We start from the raw sequence: 15,599 nt of genomic DNA on the forward strand, positions 1-15,599 counted from the left end.
ATGCATTAAGCAGACGTCCTGGTCCAGGAGGGACTGCTGGCTTAGCAGCATCTGCTGTGACCCTCAAGCTGTCTGAGTGCCATGGTGCCAGTTGCTGGATATTGACAGTCGCCACTCGTAGCCAGAGCGAGAACATGAAGTAAACACGATGTCACATCCAAGTGAGAGCCGCCAATTAGATACCTGCCTACTGCAATCTGTCATAGGGGAGGGCTATCTGGGATGGAGAGAGATGGGGAGCTGGGCCAAAGGGAAACCTGGAGCACACAGCCTCCGCCCTCTGAGGGATGTTGATAGGATTGGTGGGGCACAAGCTGTGTAGGAACGGAGAGGGGCTTGGTGGTGGCTTGGAGGAAAAGAGAGAAAGGACAGCCGGAGGCTTGCGAGGCATTGCTGAGGAGAGCTAGCGGGGCTTGCGCAGGCTGTGATTGATCTCTGTCCATGTCTCTTTCTTCCCTCGTCACCTTCTCCCTGGTTCTGCATGCAAAGCAACCGTCTGCCTCTCCGACTTGTGTCCGGCTCCATTCGTCAGCCAGACAGAATCTTAATCAACCACTTCACCGGAGGGGCCCAGGCAGGCTCCTGCGCTCTCTCTCTCTCTCTCTCTCTCTCTCTCTCACACACACACACACACACACAGACATACACACAATGCATTGCTGATCTGTGGACAGATTTAAGAATCGGCAAGGTCAGGCAGGCTGCCTTACCTGGTCTGAGTTCCACAGGCACACAAACACACAAGCAAAATTAGATCACACCCTCCTAATCTGGATTTAGAAACTGGAAATATATCTATATGGATATCTGTATAGATATCTTTCTCTCTGTGTGTGTGTGTGTTCCACCACTCATTCCATAGGGAGTTCTACTCATTTCAGACCTGTATCCCAATTTGTAGAATGTGTCTTCTTTGTTTTTGTAGAATGTGTCTTCTTTGGTTTTTTTAGCCTATGGCTGTTTTCCCCTATTTTTGATCATCGTAAATAGTTGCTTTTATATTGTCTCTACTGATAATTCCATTGCTTTATTCTTTTTGTGAACTTCTCTGAGGGTGGTGGTTGCTTTTCCAGTCAAGCAGCGTGTAAATTTAGGGAAACAAACCAACGATTTAAGGTCAGTGGGTGTGACTCTGAGTACGACTAACAGTGGATGCAACCCCTTTAATTCACAATCGCTGGAATGGATTTTTAGGACTTTACCAAATGTGTTCTGAGTTTGGGTTGCGACTAACAAATTTGGTACCATGGGGACTTTTGCAGGGAATGACACTGTGCCTAAATGGATCCCCCCCCCCGGCTTTCCTGACTCTTTGAGGAAAAATAAAGCACAGAATTTGGGGGTGCTATCGCACCGAAAGGCAAACCCTACCCTCCACCCCAAATCTGAGTTGTCTGACCTACACTTACAGGGTTCCCACCATGTTGGGATATATGCAACTCCTCTGTGTGCCGAGCTACCAAAAATGCACTGCGTGTTGGGAGCCTGCAAACCCAGCCTGAGTCCTTAGTATATGCAGATTCTCTCTTTACTACACCGGTCCATCACAACAGCGAGTGTTTTTGCTGATATTTGCTGAGCAGCTGCTAGTCCTTGATATTTGAAGCCTGTGGACAAAAAGATAGCTATGAGAGTATGTAACAGGTAGCCCATGACTGATGGCAAATTAGGAGCAGAGAGAGATTCGGATTTTTTGCAGGCCAGTATAGGGCGAGAAGAATTTGCTTGAAAATCTCTCTCTCTCTCTCTCTCTCTCTCTCTCTCTCTCTCACACACACACACACACACACACAAACACACACACTTTTTAATAGCTCTAGTGAAGAGGCATCATTAACCATGAATAGGACCAAAAGGGTGCAATCTCATGCATAGGGCAGAGGATAGGGGGCTGACTCTGTCCAAATCCCTCCACCTCTTTCCCTGGCTCCAGTCTTTGCAGCAGATGCCCCCAAATGCTGGTGACACCATTGAATGACCTGCGCTGTGCTAGGCAGTGGAAGGAAATCACTTGGAGGACATAAATAAATAAATCCATAATAAAAATGATGCTGGTCGGGTCCCCTGCTGCGTGGCTGCTGACTAAGCTTTGACCCTCGGATCTCTCCCAGATGCTGATGCCTGTCAATCACAACCTGGACCCCATTTATAAATGTGGGCAGGGTGGGCATAGTGACTGGGTATATCAGATAGGAGCAATGCCTCAGTGCTCTAAGGCCAGGGCTGAGCTTCAGGCCTTGTTTTCAGTGCCTGGAGCTTGTTGTTGTTGTTTAGTCGTTTAGTCGTGTCCGACTCTTCGTGACCCCATGGACCAGAGCACGCCAGGCACTCCTATCTTCCACTGCCCCCCGCAGTTTGGTCAAACTCATGCTGGTAGCTTCGAGAACACTGTCCAACCATCTCGTCCTCTGTCGTCCCCTTCTCCTTGTGCCCTCCATCTTTCCCAACATCAGGGTCTTTTCCAGGGAGTCTTCTCTTCTCATGAGGAGGCCAAAGTATTGGAGCCTCAGCGTCATGATTTGTCCTTCAGTAAGCATTGAGGGCTGATTTCCTTCAGAATAGGTTCAGGATAGGTTTGATCTTCTTGCAGTCCATGGGACTCTCAAGAGTCTCCTCCAACACCATAATTCCAAAGCATCAATTCTTCGGCAATCAGCCTTCTTTGGATGTGCAAAGTGTCACAGGGCTGGTTGATTTCCAGTTTCCCATGGAAGGGAAGCAGCGGCAACCTGGAGTCAGCAGAGGGCTTCTCACTCTAGCGACAGCACCGGAGGGGTATAAAACTGTCATTGTCTTAGGAAGTCAAGAAAAGAGAAGCCTTCCAAAAGAGAAGGGTCCATAGCTTTGTAGCAGAGCAGGCAAGTGGGAGCCGCAACCAAATGTTGCAGCACGGAGTGCTTCTTTCTGGGTTCCCCCCAGTTTGCCAGCCCCGCCTTCTTTCGAGGCCTTCCAAATCAGAGGATGTGGCTTTCTGAGCCTTGACATACACCTTCCCCTCTATCTGGATGCTTCTAGATGACCTGCTTATTGAACATGCATCCTGGTCATTTTATCCAGGGAGATTAAACGACGTTAGCTATTCAATGGGCATTTGGCCTGATTTGTTTGCAGGGGTGCAAAATTCCCAGTTGCATTCCCAGTGAATTTTCCCTTCCCTTTCCCTGTTGCAAAAAAATGTCTGATCTTCTGGAGAAGCAGTTATGCTGTGCAAGAGCTCCCAGCTAGCCTATAACTTTGCAACCTGAATTTGCTGGTATGTGGTTGAACCCCACCCCAAAATAGCGGCAGCCTGGAAGTTCACTCCCTCTCTTTTTAGTCTCTCTGTGGGTTTTCACCTTAATTATTCATCCCTTTGAGCAGCAGTGCAGGGAGATAATTTTAGACTCTGGCCCATAGTTCCTGGGCTACTTTAGATTGGGATGTGTATTGACTTCAGTTACTTCGGCATGTGAGAAGCTAAGCCTTGCTCTGTTTTTTTAGTGTGCGTTTGTGTGTTTTCTCCTGCTCCTTCTGTTGACTTCTGCCCCAAATTCTTGCCCTGATGACAGCACCGCCTCCTGATGGCAGCAGTCATCATATCAAGTGATGAATTGCCGTGGGCGAGCCAGACTTTGGAAATGACAAATGGTGCCGTTTATCTCTACTACTGCTGCCCAACCTTTGCATGTTTTGAAATCCTGGGCTTGCTTTCAAATCGCAAGCTCGTGATGACCAACAATCTGGGTCTGGGCATCCCTAGGGACCATGTGCTTCAACAACAACACCTCCAGCCCCCTCAAATAAGAGTCAAGCCAGGCATCTGACTCATGACATTCCTAACTCTGCAGCATCAGAACCTGTTAATGACCAGCTTGCACATCATGACATTCAGGATCTACGGACTTGTCTCTTGGACCCTTTCTCCAGCTATTGTCAGCCCAGCCTCTAAGCCTCCTGACCTTAGATCACTGGGAGAGGGAGAAAGAGAGTCAGTGGATTTTTGACAGGGATAGAAAACTGAGGCACATTTGATGAGGCATTCCTGTTGATGACCCCTCGGGCAATCTAGGCTATGTATGCACATGCACCTTCTACCCCAATTCAGAAGAGAAGAGAGGCTTGTACCGTGAGTCAGATCGTTTCACAAATGTTCTCTTAACAGCCCTGATAGGAGCTGGCACTCTAATGTCCTTGGTGGTTGCCATATACTCAGTCAGTGGTTGCCTTGCACAGGTGGAATCTCACAAGTCAGATCCAGGTGAAGGTGGCTAGGAAATCCAGCAGTCAGTCTGTCTAAATGGAACCTCAATGTTCAGAGGCAGAGTGTGCATTCAAAGACAAGTTGCTGGGAATTGAAGGTGGGCAGAGAGCTGCTGCGCTCTGTTTTCTGCCTCTGTTCCTTTTGTCTTAGAGAAGCACAATGTTTGGAGAAAGGGGATCTTATGAGTCAGGGCCAAATGGACTTCTTCTTCTGACACTTGTCTTCATATTTGTGTGTTTGTGTGTTTGGGGCCGGAGCAGGGGAAGGCATCGTCAAGGTTGTTGTCGCTTTAAGCAGAAGCGTCATTGATAGTGTGGATAAGCGATGCAATGCTTGCATCTGCTGTCAGGTAAAGAAGAAATCACACCGTGCACTTCAACACACTTAAGTGCTGTTCAGTCAATGATACCTCAAAGAGAACTACAGCAATGCTAATGAGTCATTAATACCCCAAGGAGATGTAAATGAATGGGAAAGAAGATTTACAGTTAGTTTACACAAAAAGCAGATCATGTGGCAATGCTATTCCTAGCCTGTGCCACTTCAAACTGCAGGTGAGGGGCTTGCATGATGTGTGTGTGTGTGTGTGTGTGCGCGTGCAATACAACCATTGCAGTGCTGAAGGGGAAAAGAGAGAGCCAAGAAAGGTTCCTTTAACTAAAAATGATCTCTTGACCTGCCTGTGGGTGCTAAACTGTAGGCCAGGCATAGGCAAACTCCGGCCCTCCAGATGTTTGGGACTACAATTCCCATCATCCCTAGCTAACAGGACAAGTGGTCAGGGATGATGGGAGTTGTAGTCCCAAACATCTGGAGGGCTGGAGTTTGCCTATATCTGCTGTAGGCAATGGTTTGGGAGCATCAGTAGGGTTACATGCTCTGTTCCTTGTCAGTCTAGGGTGAGACTGTGAGATTGCCATGTGAATAACCCTAGAAAGTAAACAAGCTGCAGTGTTGCTTTCTACTATTGTAACCCAAAATAGAGTGGCTAGCTCAGAGGGTGGATGGGGGAGACATTCAATTGCTTTCGCATTTAAAGGTGAACTTGCCTAATTGTCACTTTCTGAAGCTGAAACAAAGCCATCTTTCGAAATTTGCACAGCAGTCTGAATTTTGCAGACCAGCTACCCAGACAAGCTGTGTGTACATAAATGCATGGACTAGGGTAAAGTATGTTTAGTGCAGTGAAAATAAATACAAGAACACATTTTGTTGTGGGAAATCACTTTGCAAAAATGTGTGTATTAGTAGAAATGTGTGCTAAAATGCTGGTGAATTTTCATGGGAACTTAAAAATAAATAAATCACAAACTGATGTGGAAATGTGGAGAGCCAAATTTAAGATTTGGAAAAAAAACCAAGAAACTGAGAGAATTGGAAACTGATGTAGTCAACCGTTCCTAGTTCAGAGCATCTCAATATATTGACAGCCGAGTGATATCTAATCATAAATCATTTTGTGAACATCATCCTCTGTTGATGCAGGGCTGCGTCACTTCTAGGTTATACAGAACTCTTCTTCAGGCAGAATTCTTACAGGATGATAATAAGAATGGGAAAGCTCAGAAAACCTGCCTGTTTCTACATCGACAAGAGGTTTCGGCCTTATAACAACTTTAAAAGCTCCACTCCTAAAAGAGGTGTTGTTTGTTTTGCCATCCCTGGATCACTCTGCATGGCAATCCCTCGGCCTCACTCTAACAGCAACTTCTCTCTGTGTCTTTCACTGTGCAGGACTGCTGGTTCGGGGTGCTGATTTTAACCAGCCAGCTGACAATTACACAGTTTGTCAAGGGGACAATGCAACACTAAGGTGAGTTTCTCCCTCTGACCGAGGAGTGCGTGTTTGTATATATATGTGTGTGTGTATCCCTGCTGGATGATATGATGAGCCCTCCCCATTAATTTATTACCATGGACTAGACAAAAGTCTTCTACAACCTAGTGGTCTTCAGAGGTTTTGGACTTCAACTCCCATCCAACCTAGCCAGTGGAGTCCTGCTAGCTGATGCTCATGGGATTTATAGTCCAAAACCTCTTCAGGTTAAGGAAGGCTGCTGTAGTTTCTCAAGCTGTATGGACTTATATCTTCCTCCTGTTCTAAACTTATTAGACCTTCCATGTCAGCCCCCACTCAACCCCACACCTCTGTGTTTGGGAATAGGGAGCCTGTGGCTTTCCAGATGTTGTTGTGCTACAGCTCCCATCCTTTTGAACACTGGTCACACTAGCTTGGGCTGATAGGAACATAGGGAGGCAGACCAGTTGGCCCATCTAGCTTCACGTTCCCTGCACTGCAGTGCTCACTGCTACTGGTAGGGCAAAAGGCAAGGAGGCCAACAGCAGATGGCGCCAAAGTGAATGGCAGGCAGAGCCAACTAATTCCACTTTTGTCCCCATCCTCCTCCCTACTGGAGGGGGCAACACAGAGTCTAAGAAGGAAGAAGATGACAGGCAGAGCAATTCCACAGAGTGTAAGAAGGCTAGCTGGGGGCAGACTTAGATCGGTGGGACAGTGCCCCAGTTGCCCTCATGGTTTGGTCTCCACTGCCATGCTGACTGGCTCGCCAGGCTTCCAGGTGGGGGACATTCTCAGAAATACCTGGAGATGCCAGGGATTGAAGCTGGGACCCTCTGCAGGTGATCTCCCAACTGAGCTGTGGCCTTTCCTTCCCAGCCCAGGGGATTTGGAGCCCAGCAAGATTTGTGGGGACAGCCGCCTGCTGCCCACATGTTGGCTTTCTTTATTCAATGGCCCTGAGGTAAAAGGAGAAATGGGGATTAGCAAATGCAAGCACCTAGCAGGCCACTGTACACAGGTCTTGTGTTGGCCTGCTGGGCCCAGGGACCACCAACCATCACAGACCTCCCATGTAAGGGAAGAGTGGCTCCTTCCAAGCAAAGCAAAACAGAAGCACACTCTCTGGTGACGCAGCCATCTTTCATCTACAGCCTTTGCTCCAGCAGAGAGCGGGACCTTTCCCTGACCCTGCTCTCCCGTTCCCCCTTCCGTTGATGTCTGAACCCAGAGCAGGTTTCGTCCCGCAGTTCAATCATTTAGCTCTCCCTGCCTATTAAAGTTTCATCGCAACATCTTGACAGTATTTAAATAAAATATGCCCTCTCCCCCTCCCCCCACCTCACGGCACAACGCACAATTACCTTCTCATAACGCGTTAATAGCAGCCGGCGGTGACTTTCGGGATGGCTAATAACTCTGTCAAATGCGGCATAAATTCACCAGGCCTTGGTGTGAATACTTCTGCATTGTTTCAAAGCAAGAGGACATAGGGAAGCTGCCTTGTACTGAGTCAGTGCGAGAGACCGCCAAAAGCAGTGTTGCCTGTAACTGGCTGGCAGCAGCCCTCCAGAGTTCTCCCATCCCTAACACTGGGGACTGAACTTGGGACCTGCACACAGAACAGGTGCTCTGTCACTGAGCGATAACCCTTCCCAGTAGGCCCACATAGGAGAGCCTTCCCTGTATTCTGAGGGAATTCCATTTCCCCCACATCAGGATCATACCCCTCAACTGTCCTGTTTAAATCGGAACATCCTGTTTTTTTGGGGGGGGGGCGTGCTCTCGCGGGGCAGCACGGCACCCAAAAATGTGAGGGAGAGCACACCTTGCATCTTTCGACCATATCAGTAGCGCAGAATTATGTGAAATTCTGCGTTCCAAAATTAAGTCCAGTTATACAAAACATGTGCCAGGGTTACCGTATTGTTTTAACTGCCCTTGCTTTAACTAAAGCCTAGCACACAGAAAGGAAGCCGGAGAAGTTTCTCCCACCCCATTGAGATCCCCTTTCTCCCTCTCTGAGCAAGGACTGACAGCAAGCCTGGGTTTTAAAACGGCATTCTCCACTCTGCACATGCTTAGGGGAGGAGTGATGGTTAGTTGCATAAGTGAGATGCTGTGGGCTGCAGCCAGATTGACTAGAACTCATGCTGTCCTAGAGCACAAGAGCTGTGGTAGAGGAGGGAAGATACTCTGCACATGCTCAGGGACAGCCATTAGCGCATCTCACAGATTGTTTGGAACATATGCCCACCTGACTTTCAACAAGAGAACAACTGCAGCTCTCAGTGACTGCTGGCTGCCAGAGATTATCCTCTTTTCATGGGGGAAGCAGCCACCAAGCCAAGGTTTCACATGGCTGCATTATAGGGATCCATCTGGCCCTATGATGACCTCTTGTTCCCAGCACAAAGGACCTCTGCTTGTTTCTTGCTCAGTGCTCTTTCTCTTCTTTGGTGTTGCATGCACTAATGGGTCTCAGTGGAGCAGACTCGGTGCCAGTTCCAGATGTGGCCGTCATTTCTTGCGCTCGCCGGATGGTTTTTGTATTATGATCTGACCAATTAGCCCTCGAAACATAGGGAGCTGCCTTATCTTGCATCAGACCACTGGCCCCATCTAGCACAGCATTTTCCAGCACTGACCAGCAGCAGCTCTGCAAGGTATCAGGCAGAGTTCTTTCCAAGCCCTACCTGGAGCTGCCAGGGATTTAACCTGAAACCTTCTGATTGCAGCACACATGCTCTACTACTGAGCTACAGCCCTTCCCAAGTACTTTAGCACCTCATGTTTCGGGCTGGACATTTGGGTTTGGGCTGGGTGTTCGTCAGTATGCGGATGACACCCAGCTCTACCTCTCTTTCAAATCGGAACCAGTGAAGGTGGTGAAGGTCCTGTGTGAGTGTCTGGAGGCGGTTGGAGGATGGATGGCAGCTAACAGATTGAGGTTGAATCTTGACAAGACAGAAGTACTGTTTTGGGGGGACAGGGGGCAGGCAGGTGTGAGGGACTACCTGGTCCTGAATGGGGTAACTGCCCCCTGAAGGACCAAGTGCACAGCCTGGCAGTCATTTTGGACTCACAGCTGTCCATGGAGGCGCAGGTCAATTCTGTGTCGAGGGCAGCTGCGTACCAGCTCCATCTGGTACGCAGGCTGAGACCCTACCTGCCCGCAGACTGTCTCGCCAGAGTGGTGCATGCTCTAGTTATCTCCTGCTTGGACTACTGCAATGTGCTCTACATGGGGCTACCTTTGAAGGTGACCCAGAAACTACAACTAATCCAGAATGCAGCAGCTAGACTGGTGACTGGGAGTAGCTGCCAAGACCACATAACACCATTCTTGAAAGACCTACATTGGCTCCCAGTACGTTTCCGAGCACAATTCAAAGTGTTGGCGCTGACCTTTAAAGCTCTAAACGGCCTCAATTCAGTATACCTGAAGGAGCGTCTCCACCCCCATCGTTCTGCCCAGACACTGAGATCCAGCTCCGAGGACCTTCTGGTGGTTCCCTCATTGCGAGAAGTGAGGTTACAGGGATCCAGACAGAGGGCCTTTTCGGCAGTGGTGCCCTCCCTGTGGAATGCCCTCTCATCAGATGTCAAGGAAATAAACAACTACCTAACTTTTAGAAGACATCTGAAGGCAGCCCTGTTTAGGGAAGTTTTTAATGTTTGTTGTTTTATCGTATTTTTAATATTCTGTTGGAAACCCAGCCATATGGGATGAGTATAAATAATATATGATGATGATGATGATGATGATGATGATGATGATGATGATGATGATGTCATAATGCCGTACCCACATGCACAATAGGATCTCACTGATATGGATAGGCTTACACTTCTCATTGCCATTTCTTCCTGCAGGCATGATATTCACAACCTACAATCCCAAAGTGGCTAATGTGGTCCTCTAAGCATTGTTGGGACTCCAGCTCCCGCCAGACCCAGCACCAGGATGTCCCATCAAAAGCCATTCTGCTGAAGCCCCCCCCCCCCTAACCTGGAAATGCCCAGACTGGACATGGCAGGAGCAGTTCCATGCCTTTAAAAACATTTAGACAGGGAGCAAGGGTTCCATTTTAAAATCACAAGAGAGATGCACACTAGGAGAGCAGAACCCTCCCCTCCTTTATGCTTATTTCCCCAAAATTGAGCTCAATCAGAGCTGAGCGCTAATATACCTTAAGGCAATTGACCTTGACAGGGAGAAAAGGGGAACATGATAGAAGTGTATGAAATTATGCCTGGTGTGAAATAGGGATGGATGTGCCTGTTAATTTTGGTTTCTTGTTTTCCCCATGTTGGGATCAGTTTCTCACATTTCTGCAGCCATTTGTGAGTTGTTGGTTTAACAAAGGAAGCCTCGTGAAAAATTGTCAATGTTTTAGTGCAAATTTCTACTAATATACACATGTTTGTATGAAGTTTTGATGAATAATCATGTTTTGCCAGAAACTTTCCCCTATATAACAGGTGTGTGTATGTACTAGCATACATTTTTCTGCATATGTTCACCAATACATGCTCTCTCTTTTTGGCACATTAGATGGAGAACCACACTGGAGGAGTATGAATGAATGGCTTGCGTGCTAGTTCAAAAAGTGAGAGCTTGGTAGTTTCTCGTTCCAATGCAAAGAAAATCAAATTTCTCCCCTATCACAAATGAGAAGCAAGTGGTTGGCGATAAATATCTCTCTCTCTCTCTCTCTCTCTCTCTCTCTCTCTCTCTCTCTCTCTCTCTGTGTGTGTGTGTGTGTGATGGTCACCAATCCAGATGGCTTTAAACGAGGCCTAGACAAACATATTCTCCAACTGCCCCCAAAATGCCGGGACTGTCACAAAAACCCTTAAGCCATCACGGCTTCTCACTTGGTCATGCCAAGTCCCGAATTCCCAAGGGACCTTCCCTTGAGTGCAGTATTTCAATGTGTTGCTGGAAGTTCAGATCCATGCATCGCACTAACACATTTCTTAGATCTAGGCCTCCCGCTCCATTTCCCCAACTCAAAATGGCGCCACTTCCTGTGTTTTTTAAAAAATGAAAACGAGATATGGGTCACTTGAATGCCCCTAAGAAAGTCTTTCACCATTTCCCTGCTTCTCAGTCGGTCAGTCTCCCATAAAGAAAGCAGTGGGTTGGGGAGCAAAGAGGGTGGGGCTTGTCCACAAAGCCGCTGCACCTGTGTCCCTGCTCCGGTCTCTGAGGAGGAGGAGGGACAGCGGTGGGCTGTGGAAGGATGGCAAACTCCTGTGACCACCTGGCACTAAGGTGGTGAAACTGCAGGAGAAAGTGGCTGTGCTAGAGGTGGTGATGGGCACACGACAAAGCCATATGGAGCATGAGAAGAAGAAGGTGTGCCTCAAAGCCCAGGACAGCATCCCCATTTTCATCTGAGGAATACTGGAGGGTAGGGACAGCACGATGGCTAATCTCTGGCTCCACAGCTGGAGGCAGCAATGCTTCTGCCAGACACTGAGGTCCAGCGCCGAGGGCCTTCTGGCGGTTCCCTCACTGCGAGAAGCCAAGTTACAGGGAACCAGGCAGAGGGCCTTCTCGGTAGTGGCACCCACCCTGTGGAACAACCTCCCACCAGATGTCAAAGAGAACAACAACTACCAGACTTTTAGAAGACATCTGAAGGCAGCTCTGTTTAGGGTAGCTTTTAGTGTTTGATGCATTACTGTATTTTAATTTGTTGGAAGCCGCCCAGAGTGGCTGGGGAAACCCAGACAGATGGGCGGAGTATAAATAATAATAATAATAATAATAATAATAATAATAATAATAATAATAATAATAAAAAATTATTATTATTATTCTGAATACTGGTTTCTGGAAGCACCGGGAGGGCAGAGTCCTCCCATGCTCAAATCCTGCTTGCTGATTTCCCACGGGCATCTGGCCGGTCACTGTGAGAACAGGATGCTAGCCTAGATGGGCCCCGTGGCCTGATCCGGCCGTGTTTGTCTTTTGTTCTTCTCCTGCTCTTTTTAAAATATAAATTGCTTTGTTCACTCAATAGACATCAAAGCAACCAGGATGCTCTCTGAGGGAATGTGGGTCTACAACATGGGGCGGGAGAGCAGGAGAGCCCCCCTCCCCATGTACCCTCTCTGCATCCAGCCCCCTCCACACATGCCCAGCTGGAAGTTGTGAGTCAGCATGCGGAGATCGTCTCTCTGCCATTCCCCCCCTTCCTCCTCCGCCCACCCGCCAGCCCCCCACTCCAAACAGCCTGCAGTGTGCCGGGTTCCCACCAGCCTGAATCAGCAGAGGCTTTGACCTACTTCCCAAGACCTCTCCCTCCTGCTCTCTCTCTCTGCAGAATAGAAGGGGGAGGAGGTGGAAAGGAGCCCTCCCTCCTTCGCTCGCTGGCTGACTTGCTTGGCAGGAATACTAAGCGAGCTGCAGTACAGAGCCTACGTCTTTTGTTAGCTTCCAGGGGCAGGTCACCCCCACCCAGTACCCTGTCTCTATGGAGGAATTTTGGCAAAGCTGGAGCAGAGATCCACCTAGTCCAGCGCTCTCTCTTTCCCACAACGGCCATGGAAATGATGCCTTTCTATGCTGCCTCCTTTCCTTGGATGCTGAGATATACTGCAGCTCTGCATGGAGGTTTTAATATCCTGGCTCGTGGCTGCTGGTATGCCTATCGTCTACCACCACCTTTTAAAAAAACGGTGGTTTTTAAAGGGCAACAAGCTCACAGAGGATAACAGCCTTCAGTGGCAACTAGGCATGGAGCCTATGCAATATATTCCCTGCTGCATTAGAAGCAGAAGGCAACCCTGAGTACTGTGTGCTGAAGAGAGCATTTGAGCTCATGTCCTGCTATTAGGGTGCTGGTTTGCCACTGTGGGATTAGGGTGTTGGATCAGATGGAGTTTTGGTCTGATCCAGCAAGGCTCTTTTTGTGGTTTTAATCCTCTCTCCCCTAGCTGCCATCACAACACTTATTGTGTCAGGGACTGGACTGAGAAGGAATGGTGGGGGTGCCAGTATAGATTCAGAACAGTGGTTTGCAGAAGGGCACAGTTCAGAGGCTGCAGAGGGGAGAAGCTGGGGAATATTGGAAGAGGAACAGCAGGAAGAAGAAGCACTGGGGAGAGCCAACTGACAGACTCGGTGTCTTTTGAAAGCATTCCTGAACCACCCACCCCACCCAGGACCCGGCATGCATTGAGTGTACTAGAACAAAGATCTCAGAGGCAGAAAGCTCAGATTAGCCGACACAGGGGTGATGTAGAATAGGAGAGGTGGGGGGGGGACTTTACTCGGAGCAACGCCATTATTTTGAGAAGACTGCATTCCTTCATCTCTCCCTGTGAATATTAATAAATGACACGGTAGGAACTTTTATTGTTTTTCTGTTTCTTGGCTGCTACCGTGAGAGGTATCGGATCCCCCAAAGCCTGACATATTGCAGCAGTGAGTTCCACCCATTAATCCCACCTTCTGAAAAGAAGGAACCGCTTCCTTTTTGCTAGTCCCAGAGCTAATGCCCATTGGACTTATTGGGTGATCCCAATTTCTATTACAATAGCTTTCTGCCATTCTGTATATTTTTTACGTGGGTGGCGCTGTGGTCTAAACCAGGAGGTCGGCGGTTCTAATCCCCGCGACGGGGAGAGCTCCCGTTTCTTGGTCCCTGCTCCTGCCAACCTAGCAGTTCAAAAGCACATCAAAGTGCAAGTAGATAAATAGGTACCGCTCCGCGGGAAGGTGAACAGCGTTTCCGTGCGCTGCTCTGGTTCACCAGAAGCAGCTTAGTCATGCTGGCCACATGACCCGCAAAAACTGTACGCCAGCTCCCTCAGCCATCATAGCGAGATGAGCGCCACAACCCCAGAGTCAGTCATGATTGGACCTAATAGTCAGGGGTCCCTTTACCTTTTTACCTCCGAATGGCTGGCAGGGGGAAAGGGTTAAGCAGGCCCTACCCACCACCCACCCACCCACCCACCCACCCACCAACCAACCAACCAAAATTTTGCTTTCCTTAAAGCTTTTTAAAAAAAAAAATCAGGAAAAATAACCAGGTATATTGTAGATTTGGCCCTTTCTGTCCCAGGATTCTGACTTTCTCCTGGACACTTCCATCAGGCATTGTGCGGCAAGATGCTACTAGCAGATATCTCAGCTCTGGGTCCGTGGCAGAATGTGAGGGGCAGGGCAGGGTGTGTGGAGGAATAGCATCTATATAAAATATCAGGGTCAGCTGCAAATTCAAGGGGGGAACACAAAGCCCTTCCCCTCCCCACACCAGCTTTTCCCCAGTTATCTTTGGAAGACTTGTCCAATCTGTGCCTGACAGCTGTCAGGGACCAAGAAACGGGATTACTTAGCGCCCACTCGCCTTGAAGGCGAGAGAAAAAGCACTCCGATAATTAAATCTCGAGGCCGGGAGCCACAGGGCAAGGGGGGGTGAGGAAAGAAAGAGGGGAAGGGAAAGAGAGTGAGAGAGAGAGGAGAAATGAAGTGGCAGGAATAGTAGTGAGATGCCAAGGGGGTGGGCAGGCAGATGCCAGGGCCTCGGAGAGGGTGGCTGCACCAAGAACACCCCAAGCCCATTTGCAAGGCAAGGGTTGCTTTTGAATGTGCCCGCGCAGGATTTAAATTCAGCAGCTGAGTTCGCAAAGTCTGGGATATTTTAATGTCCCCCCCTCTCCCCAACACTCATTTTTTCTGTAAATCCACAGTTTGGAAGGTGTTCAAGTTTTTAGGGCTTGATAAAGAGAGAGCTGTAATAACATGGGCTTTTGGACTTCAAAGGGCTTGGGAGAGAGGGAAAGAGAGACGGAGAGAACGAGAGAGCGCCAAAGGCCTTGGCAATCTGTGAGGAAAACTCAGGAGTACTTTCATTCTCTCCTCCCTCCCCACCACACTTCTCCCTCACATGTTACAATGCTGCGTAATAAATTCTGCTCAGCTGTGTGCTACAGAGGCGGAAAAGGGCCAAGCTTTCCCTCAGATTACAAACCGAGCGATATACAGAGCAGGGTATTGCTCAGGTGCTGAGGTCCCTGTTCTCTCAAGGCCCCAAGATGGCGGCTGTTGCCTGGACTGGGGTCATGGAGGCAACCTAGGCCTTGAGGTTATGGGTGCTCCCTTGACAGGGCCTGAGTGCATAAATGCCACAAGCCCCGCTTGTGCTGTATATCTGTCCCTCTTTGAGGCAGATATATTGTACGAATGCTGGGATTGGAAGGAAGTGGGATTCGATTAAGTTTGCACTTTCTGAAACGGTACATGAACCAAAGCACAGCCCAACCTTTGAAACTTGTGCTTCTCCGAATTTTCAAGCCAAGTTCCCTAGCCAAGTACAATGGTACCTCAGGCTACATACACTTCAGGTTATGTACGCTTCAGGTTACAGACTCCGCTAACCCAGAAATAGTACCTCGGGTTAAGAACTTTGCTTCAGGATGAGAACAGAAGTCTCGCGGCAGCACAGCAGCAGCGGGAGGCCCCATTAGCTAAAGTGGTGCTTCAGGTTAAGAACAGTTTCAGGTTAAGAACAGACCTCCAGAACGAATTGAGTACTTAAC

General features: G+C 48.6%; 1 protein-coding gene across 2 annotated transcripts in view; it reads left to right on the top strand.

Moving 5' to 3' along the window:
- Positions 1 to 15,599, top strand: part of IGLON5 (IgLON family member 5) — a 131,491-nt gene that overhangs the window by 95,021 nt on the left and 20,871 nt on the right. For both annotated transcript variants that reach the window (XM_053398175.1, XM_053398176.1), the window contains exon 2: positions 5,975 to 6,053. In XM_053398175.1, coding sequence (XP_053254150.1) covers positions 5,975 to 6,053 — 79 coding nt within the window. The remainder of the gene's footprint in view (positions 1 to 5,974; positions 6,054 to 15,599) is intronic.

The sequence above is a fragment of the Podarcis raffonei genome, chromosome 8 (genome assembly GCF_027172205.1).
Source record: "Podarcis raffonei isolate rPodRaf1 chromosome 8, rPodRaf1.pri, whole genome shotgun sequence".
Taxonomy (NCBI): Eukaryota; Metazoa; Chordata; class Lepidosauria; order Squamata; family Lacertidae; genus Podarcis; species Podarcis raffonei.